Source organism: Myotis daubentonii, chromosome 2 (assembly GCF_963259705.1).
Source record: "Myotis daubentonii chromosome 2, mMyoDau2.1, whole genome shotgun sequence".
NCBI lineage: Eukaryota > Metazoa > Chordata > Mammalia > Chiroptera > Vespertilionidae > Myotis > Myotis daubentonii.
The window spans coordinates 29,999,621-30,012,529 of NC_081841.1; the positions used below are offsets into that span (position 1 = coordinate 29,999,621).

At 36.0% G+C, this 12,909-nt stretch overlaps 1 protein-coding gene across 1 annotated transcript in view; it reads left to right on the forward strand.

The window, feature by feature from the left end:
- Positions 1-12,909, forward strand: part of PIK3C2G (phosphatidylinositol-4-phosphate 3-kinase catalytic subunit type 2 gamma) — a 274,899-nt gene that overhangs the window by 111,737 nt on the left and 150,253 nt on the right. Inside the window, exon 17 of the mRNA XM_059682311.1 lies at positions 11,446-11,539. Within this exon, the coding sequence (XP_059538294.1) occupies positions 11,446-11,539 (94 nt within the window). The remainder of the gene's footprint in view (positions 1-11,445; positions 11,540-12,909) is intronic.

Genomic DNA, 12,909 nt, shown 5'->3' on the forward strand with positions numbered 1-12,909 from the left:
TTATTTCTATAAAGCTGAAATAACTTAAATTCACTTGCCAAAATTCATGTGATAAGTGTTAGCATTTTAATAATAAATCACAATTGAATATTGACTTACAGTTTACAAAGCACTTTCACAATATATGATTTAACCTACAAGCAACCTCTTTAATATTATTACCAACATCTACAATTTCTCCCATTTTACTGATCCCTATTTTACAGATAAGAAATTGAAACCCAATCTCTCAATTCATCTACTCCACAGATATTTATTGATAGCCTACTCAGGTTAGACACTTCATTAGGCCCTAAAACTAGCATGTTAAGCAAAAACAAAAGTCCTTCCCGGCTGGTGTGGGTCAATGGTTGAGCTTAGACCCCTGAACCAGGAGGTCAGGGTTCAATTCCCAGTCAGAGCACATGCCCAGGTTTCAAGCTCCATCCCCAATACAGGGCATGCAGGAGGCAGCCAATCAATGATTCTCTCTCATCATTGATGTTTCTAACCCTTTCTCTTTCTGAAATCAATAAAAAATATATATTAAAAAAAAAAAACCTAGTCCCGCCTTCGTGAAGTTGCAGTCTACTAGAGGTGGGAAGAAATAAGCCATTACCAAATTATAAATTTAAAACAACAGGTGTTACCACAGCTCTGAATGAAAGATATATGGTTCTATATAACAAAGGAACAAAACCTTTTCTTCAAAGTGGAAAAAGCCTTCCCTGAAGAAGTTTTGTTTGAGCTCAGATCCAAAGATGAGTGTGAATGAATTAGTGAAAGGGAAGAATAAGAGAAGAGTTTTCTGGGAAGAAAGAATCTAGGAAAAAGTCCTGGGACAGAACCTGCATTTAAGAGAGCCAGTGTGCCTGAAGGCCAGGAAAGGAGTGTATGATATAAGATGACTAACATGTTAAAATGAGACCAGAAAAACCATGTTAAAGAGCTCTAAACAGGACCCAATTTGGTTTTTTATTTAAGTATCAATGGGAAGGCAGAAATGATTATACATGGGAGAACATGTTTGCATTTTTTAAAAAATAACTCTGAGTGAAGCATGGATTGGGTGAGGGAAGCAAAATTAATGAGAGAAGATCCTCTAGGAAGCTATGGAAGCCATCCAGGTGTCAGAGAACAGCAATCAACCTGAGAAGGTGGTAGTGGTGAGGTATGAAATGAACAGAATTGGAGTAAAAAAAATAGAAAAGACAAGTTTGAATTGGGAGTGATGTCAAGGATTACTTCTTAATTTCTGTCTTATGTAAGTACATAATAGAAACATTCACTAAGATGGAACTCCCTGGATGACTGACAGATTATGAAAGAACATGGTAGTTCAGATAGGGGTATGTTGGCTTTGAGGTGTGCTTGAGATGGCTGAATTTACAGGTCTGGTGGTTGTTCAAGGGAGAAACCTGAGGTAGAAACTTCAATTTGGAAATCACCCACAGAAGGATGAGAAGTCAAGCGTGTAGATAAGCTTTCTTAGAAAGGACTTTTTATGTAATGTTTAATGTATCCAAACACAAAATCTCTTTCAATATACCACTTGCTTCATGTATTATCTCCCTAAGCTTGTCTATAAGTAAAATAAAAGTATAATCACATAAGAGGAACAAAATCAATACTACTGGTAATTCATACCATGACTATATTGCTAATCCCCAAATTCTATATACAAGGCCATAGACTATCAAGAAATATCTTTGTATTGTTTTCTAGGTCTCCTTAGGTCTAGGATTTATTCTTATTCCTTTTGGTTCACGAAAGGGTCAATGCCCCAGTCAATTTGACAAATTATACTGATCACTATTATGGTCCCTAGAGAACCATTTAGGGTGCAGTAAAATAAATAATGCATTCCAGATAGACTTATGGGTTTTATATAACCATATATGAAAGTATCTATCAAAAGATAAAAAGGCCTTGCTGAAAGTATTGCAGAAAGCCTACTTGCCTAGTATTCTGGACATTTGTATTTTAATTTCGGTGCCACCAACAACTGGCCTTGGACAAATAGCTTAAACTCTTCGAATTTCAGTTTCTTCATTGTGTAATCATGAGATTGAACCAGATCTCCAAATTTGAGTGAGTTCTGATATTCTATAATCAGTGAAAATCCTTGAAGGGACATGAATTATTCAGTAGATAAAGGTTTACAATGATCCTAAAGAATCTTTATTCACCACATTTTCTAGAAAAAAATTCTTTTGTCACATCAGATCATTTTAGTATTAGTAAAATAGCAAAGTTAGTCATATTAACATTTTTCTTCAAAGCTGATGCATAGTGTATCATCAGACTCAAAGCTTGTTGGAGAAACAGTTCTGCACTCCTGATAGTTTTATAATTCAAACCTGACATTGGGGCTTTTAACTGTGAGTAGCTTCACGGCATTCTGTGTGAATTCTTACTATGGATTCTGAAGTCTGACATTTCTGTTACACTTTTGCTTAATCTCAGATTGCTTTGCTTTTCAGTTTACTCAAAGTTGCTTTTTTTAAAGGTCAACTCTCGTTACATCCTATTTGGCTTTCACCCATCACTTCAAAAGTTCTTTGAGTAAGATATTGACCCTAGATCGTTTTTCAACCTAGACAAGGAAGGAAAAAATAGAAAAACTGTGATATGGGAGAAAATAAAGGATTATAAATTACAAAACAGTAAGTCAAACAGAAGAAGTTGAAAGATGTATTTTTCTGTGGCAATTTCATTTCTTGACTCCACTGGCCTTGTTGAAGCTTGTCTGAGTCTTTTGTGATATTCCCATAGCCCTCAGAGATGAGAGAAATTGTAAATATTTAAGGGAAGAGAAGAGGAATGACAATTCCCTAATCTCAGTGTTTCTCAGATGAGTTCAAAGCCATATATTTTTTATTTTTATTTTTATTTTTGCTTGGGAAAAAATTAGGTTGGTGTGCTGCTATCTTAGTAACAATCCACAGGGCCAATTCCTTGACTGATGGCCCCACAACAATGACACATGCCAAAACTATGTTGTACAGGGTCTCAAAGTGAGGTTTGTGGTCCCCAACATGCTTACAGTGGTGCCAAAGATCAAAACTGTTTTTGTAATAATTCTAAGATGTCATTTGCCTCTGTCACACTTGTTTACTCATGAGTGCAGAGTAGAATTTCCAGAGGCTGCATTGCAGCAGGTTTAATGCAGAAACAGACAGGAGAATCCAGCTGTCTCCTATTAAGCCAGGCATTGAAGAGATTTGCAAAAATGTAAAATAATATTGCTCTTCTCACTGAGTGAGTATTTTCTTTGTTGTTGAAAATATAGCTATTTTTCATAGAAGCGTCTTGTAAATGAGTTGATAAATACAGGGTGTCCCCAAAAACTGAATACACACTTTAACAGCTGATAGCTCAATTTTGAAAATGAAATGTATTTTAATAAGCACTGCCTTTAAGATTATTCAAAGTGTGTGTATACATTTTGGGGAATACCCTATATTTCTTAAACGTTCTGGTTTCATTTCTAATATGGTAATTATTAATAGCTATAACTCACATAAACAAAAACTCTTTGGAATCTTCCCTAATTTTTAAATGTGTAATGGGTCCTGAGACCAAAAATAGGATGACCTCTGTTATACAGCAAACCTTAACCTCTGGTCAGTTTCTAGGTGCAATTTGAGCTAAGTTACCTAGAAACTTAGTATTTTTCCTTTTCTGCCCATGTAAGGATTACCACTGCAACTGAACCCTCCTCTTGGCCCTCAACTCTGTCTTTACAGTGTTGACAAATATAGAGTTGATTTTTTCCTGAAGTTTTTTTGAAAGATATTTATCTTGAAGTTGCTTTAATTTTACTTAATTTTTCACCGTTTGAAATTTTTTGCCACATAACTTAGATCTCTTTTATTAAGTTTTACAATACTAATCTTCAAGGAGTACTTTTTCTTCCTGTCTGAATATCCTTATTAGATAATTGACTGTGGGCAATTTTTAGGTAATTCCTTAACAATCCTTCTATAATGTTTTGTTTATCTTAGTTATAGTATAAAGTCTTTTTACAAATTCCCAAAACTCTAGTATTAGCTCAATTCATAGGCAACTAAGCCCTGAATATGTAGAAGCACTGCTCACAAAACTCCTGTAAAACTGAATAGTAAGCCAGCCAGTCCAATGCTTTGCTTTTGACCATAATTCAGACACGCTTGGGGAAACTAAATTAGGTAACATAAAATTGATTAAATGAACATTTAAAAATGATTAATATTCTTAAAGAAATGAGTATTTCACTTGAACTCTTATTTAGCCTAAAATTTTTTTCATTATAAATAAAAATTTATTGCACTTGATGTAATCTCTTCCCCAACAAGTAATGGAATTTTATTGACCTTGTATTTGTTTTTAATCCTCACTCAATACTATGGTGTTTAAAAATTTATTACTTTAGAGAGAGAGGAAAGGAGAGAAAAACATCAATATGAGAAATAAACCTCAATTGGTTGCCTCCCATACGTGCCCTGACTAGGGATCGAACCTGCAACCTAAGTATGTGCTCTGACCAGGATTCAAACTGGCAACCGTTTGGTTTACAGGATGACACTCCAACCAACTGAGCCACCTTGCCAGGGCTGACCTTATCTCTTTTTAATTGATCAAACTAGATAGGTATTCATTTATCACATTGTAAATCATCTATTTTCTGATTGATTATAAGGAAATCTTTTATAACTATGAATAAATGATACCTGGTTGATACCAGCCTGATGAAGCTTCTAACAGTAATTTTGCTTCTTCTCCAGACTCAAGGGGTAATGTCCATGCCTAGAGTAATTACAGTAACAAAGTGATCAGAATAGTTAAGGGGTGGTACCTGGTTTATTGGTAGGAATTACATGTATTTTTCAAGCAAATCTGGTTGTTGGAAAGTACAAATACCTGGCTTGTGGAAAATTCAAAATAGGTTTCAGTGCTTCTGTTACATATGACATTTAAGTCTGTAAATATCACACCACAGTCAGAGAACTAATATGGGTGGCCCTCGCCTTATTGAGGAGAGAGTTACTAAGCATGAAATGCCAACAGCTATTTCCCAAAAAGAATGTTTAAATAGTTTCAGACAACAGGACACAGACAGAATGCCAGGATTTGTAGGACATCTTTGTCCATTGATCTATAGCTAAGTTCAGAGCCCTGAAAAGGCATTAAACATAAATTCTGCAGAGGCAAAGATCTCTTTTGGGCCTATTATGTTAATGGAATATTCTAAGTCAACTTAAAAATATAATTCTTATTCTTTCACACAATGATTTGCATTCTTAAAAGGACATATAGTTGGGAGGTTTCCTCTAGGATTAACAAATTTTCCATTAGTAATATACTGGTGGCCCGGTGCACGGATTTGTGCACATTGAAAGAAAACTAATTAGAAGGTGGCTGGTGGGGCAGGACTGGGTGAGATGGGCTAGACACACCCTGCAGCCAACCTCCCGTGGTCCCTACCTGGCCAGTGCACCTGGGGCAGTGCCGCAGCTCAAAGGGTGTCTACGGTCACTGCAGCTCAGCAGTAAACCATATTCGGGGCCGACAGTGCCCCAGCAACAGCATAACCCATGGCCAAAGGTGGAATCACACGGCCCTGCGAGGAATCCTCTCTGGTTCCGGGGTATGTCACCTGAGAACCACCGCTGCCAAGTCACTGAAGCTGGGCAGCTCCTGCATTGAGTGTCTGCCCCCAGGTGGTCAGTGCACATAATACCTACAGGGGTGGTCGGACAGTCACTTAGCCTTTTATATACATAGATTTTCAGAGTAAGTTGAATGGCTGGGCTTTTAAAATTATTTTTAGTAACTGATAAACTTTAAGCTTAAAAAAGAAAACTATAGTTATCCCATGAAACTTCCACTCAGATATTTGGTATTAAAATTTTGTTCCTTCATACACATTTTTCATAATGTTTTATATCAAGCATGTCAAACTCACAGCGCATGGGCCTCATGCAGCCCACAACGAATATTTTTGTGGCCCAGCCAATATAACGGTATGTAAGAAACGTTTTAATAAAAATTTTGTAACTTAATTTTTACAATATCCTGCTATACATAATTATTAATAACGAACTACAACATTTGCTAATGACTGATTACTATAATCGTGTTGAATTCACTTCCCTTATGCGCCTTACGTGCAGGCGCACCATTTCTCTCCACTAATACCAGCAGTGAATATTTTAGCAGCCGATTGCCATGTCATTAGTCTTGTGCTGACTCGTTTTGTGTGCGCAACAGGAAATATTTCACTTTCGGAGAACAAGAAAAATAGGTTTATTTGCATTACGCTTATTAATTTGTGCAGTTATTCAGTGTCTGGTAAGTTAATGTTCAAGAAAAAAATATTAATTTTTATTAAAATGTTCTATTATTTTATGTTAATGATTACTCATTTATTTCAGCCTTTTGTATTCAGCATGTCTCTATCGAAACAAACCTACGTTTCTATGAAAACTGAAGCTTTTATTCTTTTGCGGCCCACATAAATTAAACCTTCTTTATTTGGCCCGTCTCTATCGAAACAAACCTACGTTTCTATGAAAACTGAAGCTTTTATTCTTTTGCGGCCCACATAAATTAAACCTTCTTTATTTGGCCCGTGTTAGCTTTTGAGTTTGGCATGCTTGTTTTATATCATTAAATATTCATTTAATATTTTAATGACTGCATATGTTCTATTGCCTGGTCATTGATATTTAACTTTTTATTTTTAGACATTTCTATCATTGCCAGTTTTGCATATATGCACATATTCTCACTCACATTTCTGATTATTTTCTTAGGATAAATTCCCCAAAGTAAAATTGCTAGAAAAGGAATAAGCACATTTTAAAGATTTCTTTTTTAATTCATGTTGCTATATATTGCCAGCAATGTATGAGAAAGCCCATTTCCCAGGAACTTCACTAACTCTGCCAGTCTCTTTTAATGTGGCCAACTCTTTCTAAAATAGTCAAATGCGAGTTATATTTGGATGTGCTTTAATGCTGTTAGGCCTTAGTCATATCTCAGGATATCATGTGGTTAGTTAGTTTCTTAGCAATTTTGCTCCCAATTTCTTTCTGAACTTCAAACAACAGTAGCGAATAAAAGATACATCCCTTTTCATTAAGGTGCAAAATCATTCTTTCCAGCATTTGTATATATTGATACAAACATATAATTTTTCTTTTGGATTATACTATGCAGATGTCATGAGGTTGTGAGGTATTTTTTGGAGGTGGGGAGGTTGTTCCTTAAGGAGTCTGAAAAAATATACATATTATTTTTTCACTGTCTTCAGATTTGTTTTTCTCTTACCAAGTGAATGGGGAGGAGGGGAAACCTAGAATTTATATAAATGGTGTTTGTGGAATTATACCTATTGCTATCTATGTAAATTAGAGCACAGCAAAAAATAAAAGGGACTTCATAATATGATTTTATTTATTATATTATAATCAATGCATGTCTGAAGAATGGTACTAAATCCTAGGCATAAAAATAGAAGATGAAACAATCCTTTTTCTCAGTTGATTTATTCACTAGTTGAGGAATGATGATACATCTATAAAAAGGTAAACCCTAATGCACACTAGCATATCCTAAGTGACCATGGAGTCATCTAGTAAATGGCCCTAAGAGTTCAGAAAATTGATGACTAAAGATTGGGATCCTTATCTTAAGAGTATTTGGTCCCCATTTTGAATGAGGAATAGAACTTTAAGAAGAAAAAGGAGGATATTCCCAGTGAAAGTTACAGTGCTCACAGTTGTGAGAATTCACATGGCATTTTCAGAGTAAAAATATCATCCCAGTGAGCCAGAGCAGTTTATGCAGTATTACAGGAGTAGAAAAATCTGAAGTGTTCAGCTGGCCTTGAATATTTACATGGGCCTGAAAGAGACACAGTGGAAGTAGCAAACCATTCAATGTTTTATGACAAATAAACTTACAAATAAATTAAGAAATTTTATAAGATATTACTATGAAAAACTTTTGTACCAGCAAGAGATAATTATTGCCTAGACTAGACAGTTGCAGAAAAAACGAAAATCAGGCATGATGAATAGAATAGAATAGAAAAGTCAACAGAACTTAGCAACTAATTAGATATCAAGATAAAAGGTCATTAGCAACTCCACAAACTTTTACTCATCTGTGCAAACACTAGAATTAATGAATGAACGAGCCGGCCTTCAACCATGTGCATAATATAAAACCTCATAGGAAAGGACATGATCAACTCTACAGGTATACAAAGTGGCTATCACAGCTTTGCAGGTAAATTGATGCTTGAGCTTTGAATACAATGATGAATAGAATTTCGCCAGATGGAAAGGAGGAAAAAAATTAATGAGAAGGGCATACAGAGGGGAAGTATCTCACAGTTTTAGACCTACATGATTGGGAAAAGATGATAACACAGACTACAAATGAAAAGTCTGGAAGTAGAGATGTTCAAGGTGGAAAGACAATTCATTCAGTTTGGATATTCTTCAAACAAATATGTAGAGCATGCCCACCAATCTGTAAGTATTGGGGACATATCAATGAACAAATCAGGCAAAAAAAAATCTGATTTCATGGAGTTTACACTTTAGTATTTGGAAATAAATACATAATTAGAGGTATAGTATTCATCAAAGAGTTTTGTTTTTGCTACTTTTCATTTTTTGTTGTTATTCATATCAATAAGGTAACATAGGCACACAAGAAAGCCTGGGTGACTTGTATCTGACTGAAGTCATCACTTAAGGCAACAAAATGTACCAAGTAACTATTCCCTCTAAGGCTTCAAACGTCCTCACACTGACCTTGATGCCCGCAAGCTTCAGACAAATGGTTTAGAAATTCAGAGCAATAAATTAGAGTGAATCACATTTAGTTAGGAGAAAATGAAGTCTTGGTGTGCTAAAACCAGCTCACCGTCCTCTAGCTTTGCATTTTTATTACACTCTTTCTGCTCTCCAGCTGTTTTTGATGCTACACTGAGATCTTCCGACCTTTGTGGTACTTCTTGAGATGCGTCCGCACTACAGTTCTCACTAGGTCTCATTGCCAGAATGTTCAAAGAAAGATAATTATTGGAACTGTATTTGCAGGTCAGAAACAAGGGTTTTGAGTGAATAGCCTTGCAAGTGAAATTCTTGTTGTGATTAAAATGCTCAGTTTAAATGAAGGAAAAATATGTAACCTGTTTAAACATTACATTTCAAACTATTGTTAAGGAGAGTTGAGAGATACTGAGTAATACCATTTTTTCCTTTACACTGGAGCTGCATGGTATTCATTTCACCCTTCAGTAACCTCATATGCTGAACAAAGACTGGATATTAAAGACTTTAAAGCTTTCTGACCTCCCCAGTATTGGGAGCCAATCTTCAAAGTTCTTACCTGACAGATTGAAAAAAAAAATCATTCAATGTGATTCAGGGGTTTTGTTTATTTGTTTATTCATTTCTCTGTTTTTCAATGAGTTACTATAAATAGCCCTTGGAATTTTAAATTATGCCTATTTTTCCTGAAAATGTATTTATTTACAATTAATTGTTCTAATCAACGCTCAGTTCTTTTTAAACATGTCAAAGCAGTATGTCAAAATCTTGTCAAAGCAAGATGGTGCCAAAACTTATCTCTAGGCACTTCCAGGCGCTTGGAGATAACTGAATCTAACTCCTCTGATGGAACAAGATAATGGCAACCTGAGGAGCCCATTTGAGGATAAATTGTATTTGAAATAGGGTTTCAAATGCTAAATACCTCCATAAATTTAGTTCAATAACACACATTTATTAAGTGTCTAATGAGTGCTAAATCTTACCACAGGCATGTGCAGTCCTAAAATGAATAAGGTACAGTTTCCCTCAAGAACTCCTGTTCTAGTAAGAGTTAGCCTTATTAAATTATTTTTATTTATTATGAAGTACTTTAGATTTCTAATTTTCATTATGATCTGGCCAAACTCATTCAAATGTATTCCATTAGTAATCATATAAACTATCCGGTCTCCAGCTGGTAATACTTTATTTAATAAATGCATGGCTAAATTATAAGCAAAGATTTGCATACTATTTTAGAAAAGATGTTAGATGTCCTATTATTATCGCAGAAATGTGTGTATGGCCTTTGTTGCTAGTGGGAGTGGGATTCCTGGGGTACTGCTGAAATAAGCATTCCTGAGGCCCCCACGGGAGAATGAGATGTGGTAGAAAGCTTTATTTTCATGCAATTACATCCCTCAGTTTCTAAAGTCCCATTTCCCTTAATCCAGTCCTAGAAGAAGTGCAGCTGGGGATTTGTGGAGAGCGGCTACAGCATTTGGACAGGTTCAAGCCTCGGACTGAGAGGGCACTGTCCTCTCGTGGCAAAGCCACGTGCAAGTCCCAGTTTGGAGGGCAAAGCCCTCCCAGCACAGTTATAGCCAAAGGCTATAGTTGTAAGCTTGACTTTATAGTCTGAACCTGTGGTCCCAGTTGGCTAAGTGAGGTGGGCTGCGGGAGGTGCGCCAAAACAAAGCAGGTGCATATAACTGAGTAGATTCGAAACCCACAAGAACATTGTAAACATCTTGACCACGCCCTTACTTTGCCTCATGGAATCTGGCTATAAAATAAAGACTCAGCTTGCAGGCTGTGGCACTGTCTCTCCATCCGAGAGCAGCGTCCTACCTAGCCCCAGCTTTATTCTCTTGTCTGTCTTCTTTAATCCTTCACCACCACCCCCTCAGGCTCACCCTAACCATGGTGAGTGTGCCACATATGGCGCCTGAACAGGGATTCAGCAGAGCTAAAAGCAAAGCCAATGTCTGGAGTTTCCATTCCATGGATGGAGCTGGGTCCCAGGTAGCATCAGACTAGTTGTCGTCCACTTGTTCATTGTGTATGGGGACCACATGGCTGTGAGCCATATGGGTGAATGCAGAAGACCCAAGAGAGCACAGCCCTGCAACAAGAGTCATGAGAATCTTAGGCAAACCAGGAGAGAGAACTTCTTTGCTTAAGGGTTTAAGTATGTCCTATCTTTCCATGCTTGCAGTGGCCAGGCCTACTCTGGCCAATGACCTATTCCCAAGTCTGACTGACAGGTAAGTATCTTCCCTATGCCACCCAGACTTTTCTGGGCATGCCTATAATATTTGGCCTTCCCTTTGCTCCTTTCCAGTTATTAATAATTAGATTCATTACAATGGTGTCACTATCATCCACATTTTATAGACAAGAAAGCTGGAAGGGGAATCTAACTGAAACTCAAGTTTCCAAAATCTAGTCCAAAGGACCTTCTACTGCAATTGACATGGAATATAGAATACAGAAAAATAATTATTTGGTACTAATAGTCATCTTAATTGATTGTGGGACCATTATTTTATTTTATACACTGAAGATGAAATTTGTTCTCTGTTTCCCTGATATTTTTCATGTATTATTCCATACCATTCACTGCTTAATAAATATATTTCCTTTGTATTAGTTTTCCAGATCAAGAAATTCGTAAAGTGGCAGTTCAGCAATTAGACAACCTCCCGAATGACGAACTACTGGACTATCTCCCACAGCTAGTTCAGGTAAGAACAACAGAGTTGCCAAGCAATTCCAGGATTTTAGCTAACAACTCCCTTTAAATGTTTCTGATGAATCAACAATAGAATACTTGAAGTGATATTGCAGTTTGGCCAGCCAAAGGGAGAAATTATAGCTCAAATGTCAACATGGGTAACCGCAGACATTCTCTAGCCAAAACTCATACAGTTACAAAAAAGGTATGTAAAAGCCAAAAAGGATTTTTAAAAAGCAACTGCGCTTATTAATTAAACTGGGAAAAAATAAATATGCTTGTGATTAAATCTTTTTTTACCTATGTAAATTAAGTTAATAAGTGTTATATAAGTAATAGCCTTTTGCTAGCCAGATCCTCAGAATTTTGTATTTCTTGCCTTTCCCTTAGAGCAGTGGTTCTCAACCTTGGCTGCACATTAGAATCAATTGGGAATCTTTTTAAAATCCTCATTTCTGGGCCTCATCCTCTGGAAATTCTGTTTCTTTGTTACTAATGTTGTGGCCCCACCCCATAACAAAGAAACAGAATTTCCGGAGGATGAGGCCCATAAATCAGGATTTTAAAAAGGTTCCCTTGTGATTCTAATGTGCAGCCAAGGTTGAGAACCACTGCCTTAGAGTATTCTAAATTGATTATAATTCTTATAAAAGTAGCATTTATAATTTAGGGAGCTCCTAAATTTTTCGTACAGGGAATATATTTTAGTGACAGAATCAAATATTACAATGTTGTTGGACTAATTTTAGAAAAAAACATGAACTTACCTAGAAATATAAGCAATTATACATTTTACAAATGACCCTGTAAATGACTGAATATCTAAACTACAAACAATATTTTTTTCCAAGTTGACTATATACTGAGTGCTGAATGGATCCAAAATAGTGGTCTTTATGTTTTTTGCCTTTGTTTGTTTGTTGTTGTTTTTTAAAAACTCAGGTGTTTTTTATCTTAAAGGCCAGGTTGTAGTTACAAGCTTTTTTAAATGCCAGATGCCTTCACTTTTAAACATTTAAGATAGGAAACTCTGAACCTGATGGGGGATGCCTGTATTATTAAGCTGGGAAACCATATTCCTTTGCAAAAATAATATGCATTCCTTTGAAGACTACATAGAGAGTTGGTTTTGAAAAAAACTCTACCATATCATTACTTATATTAATCTTTATAGTTTTACTTCCCTAGATTTGCCAGGGTACTATAGAGAAAATAAAGATTAATTAAACTTGTAGAAATATCATTCATCTTACAGCTCCTGAGTATGGGCATCATGTTATATCTCACCCAACTAAAAAAAAGTAAGTTTTTACAAAAGTTAAGATTAAGCCCATTTGAAAGCCCCAATCTGAATCAACACACTTGGCAACAGGAATATCA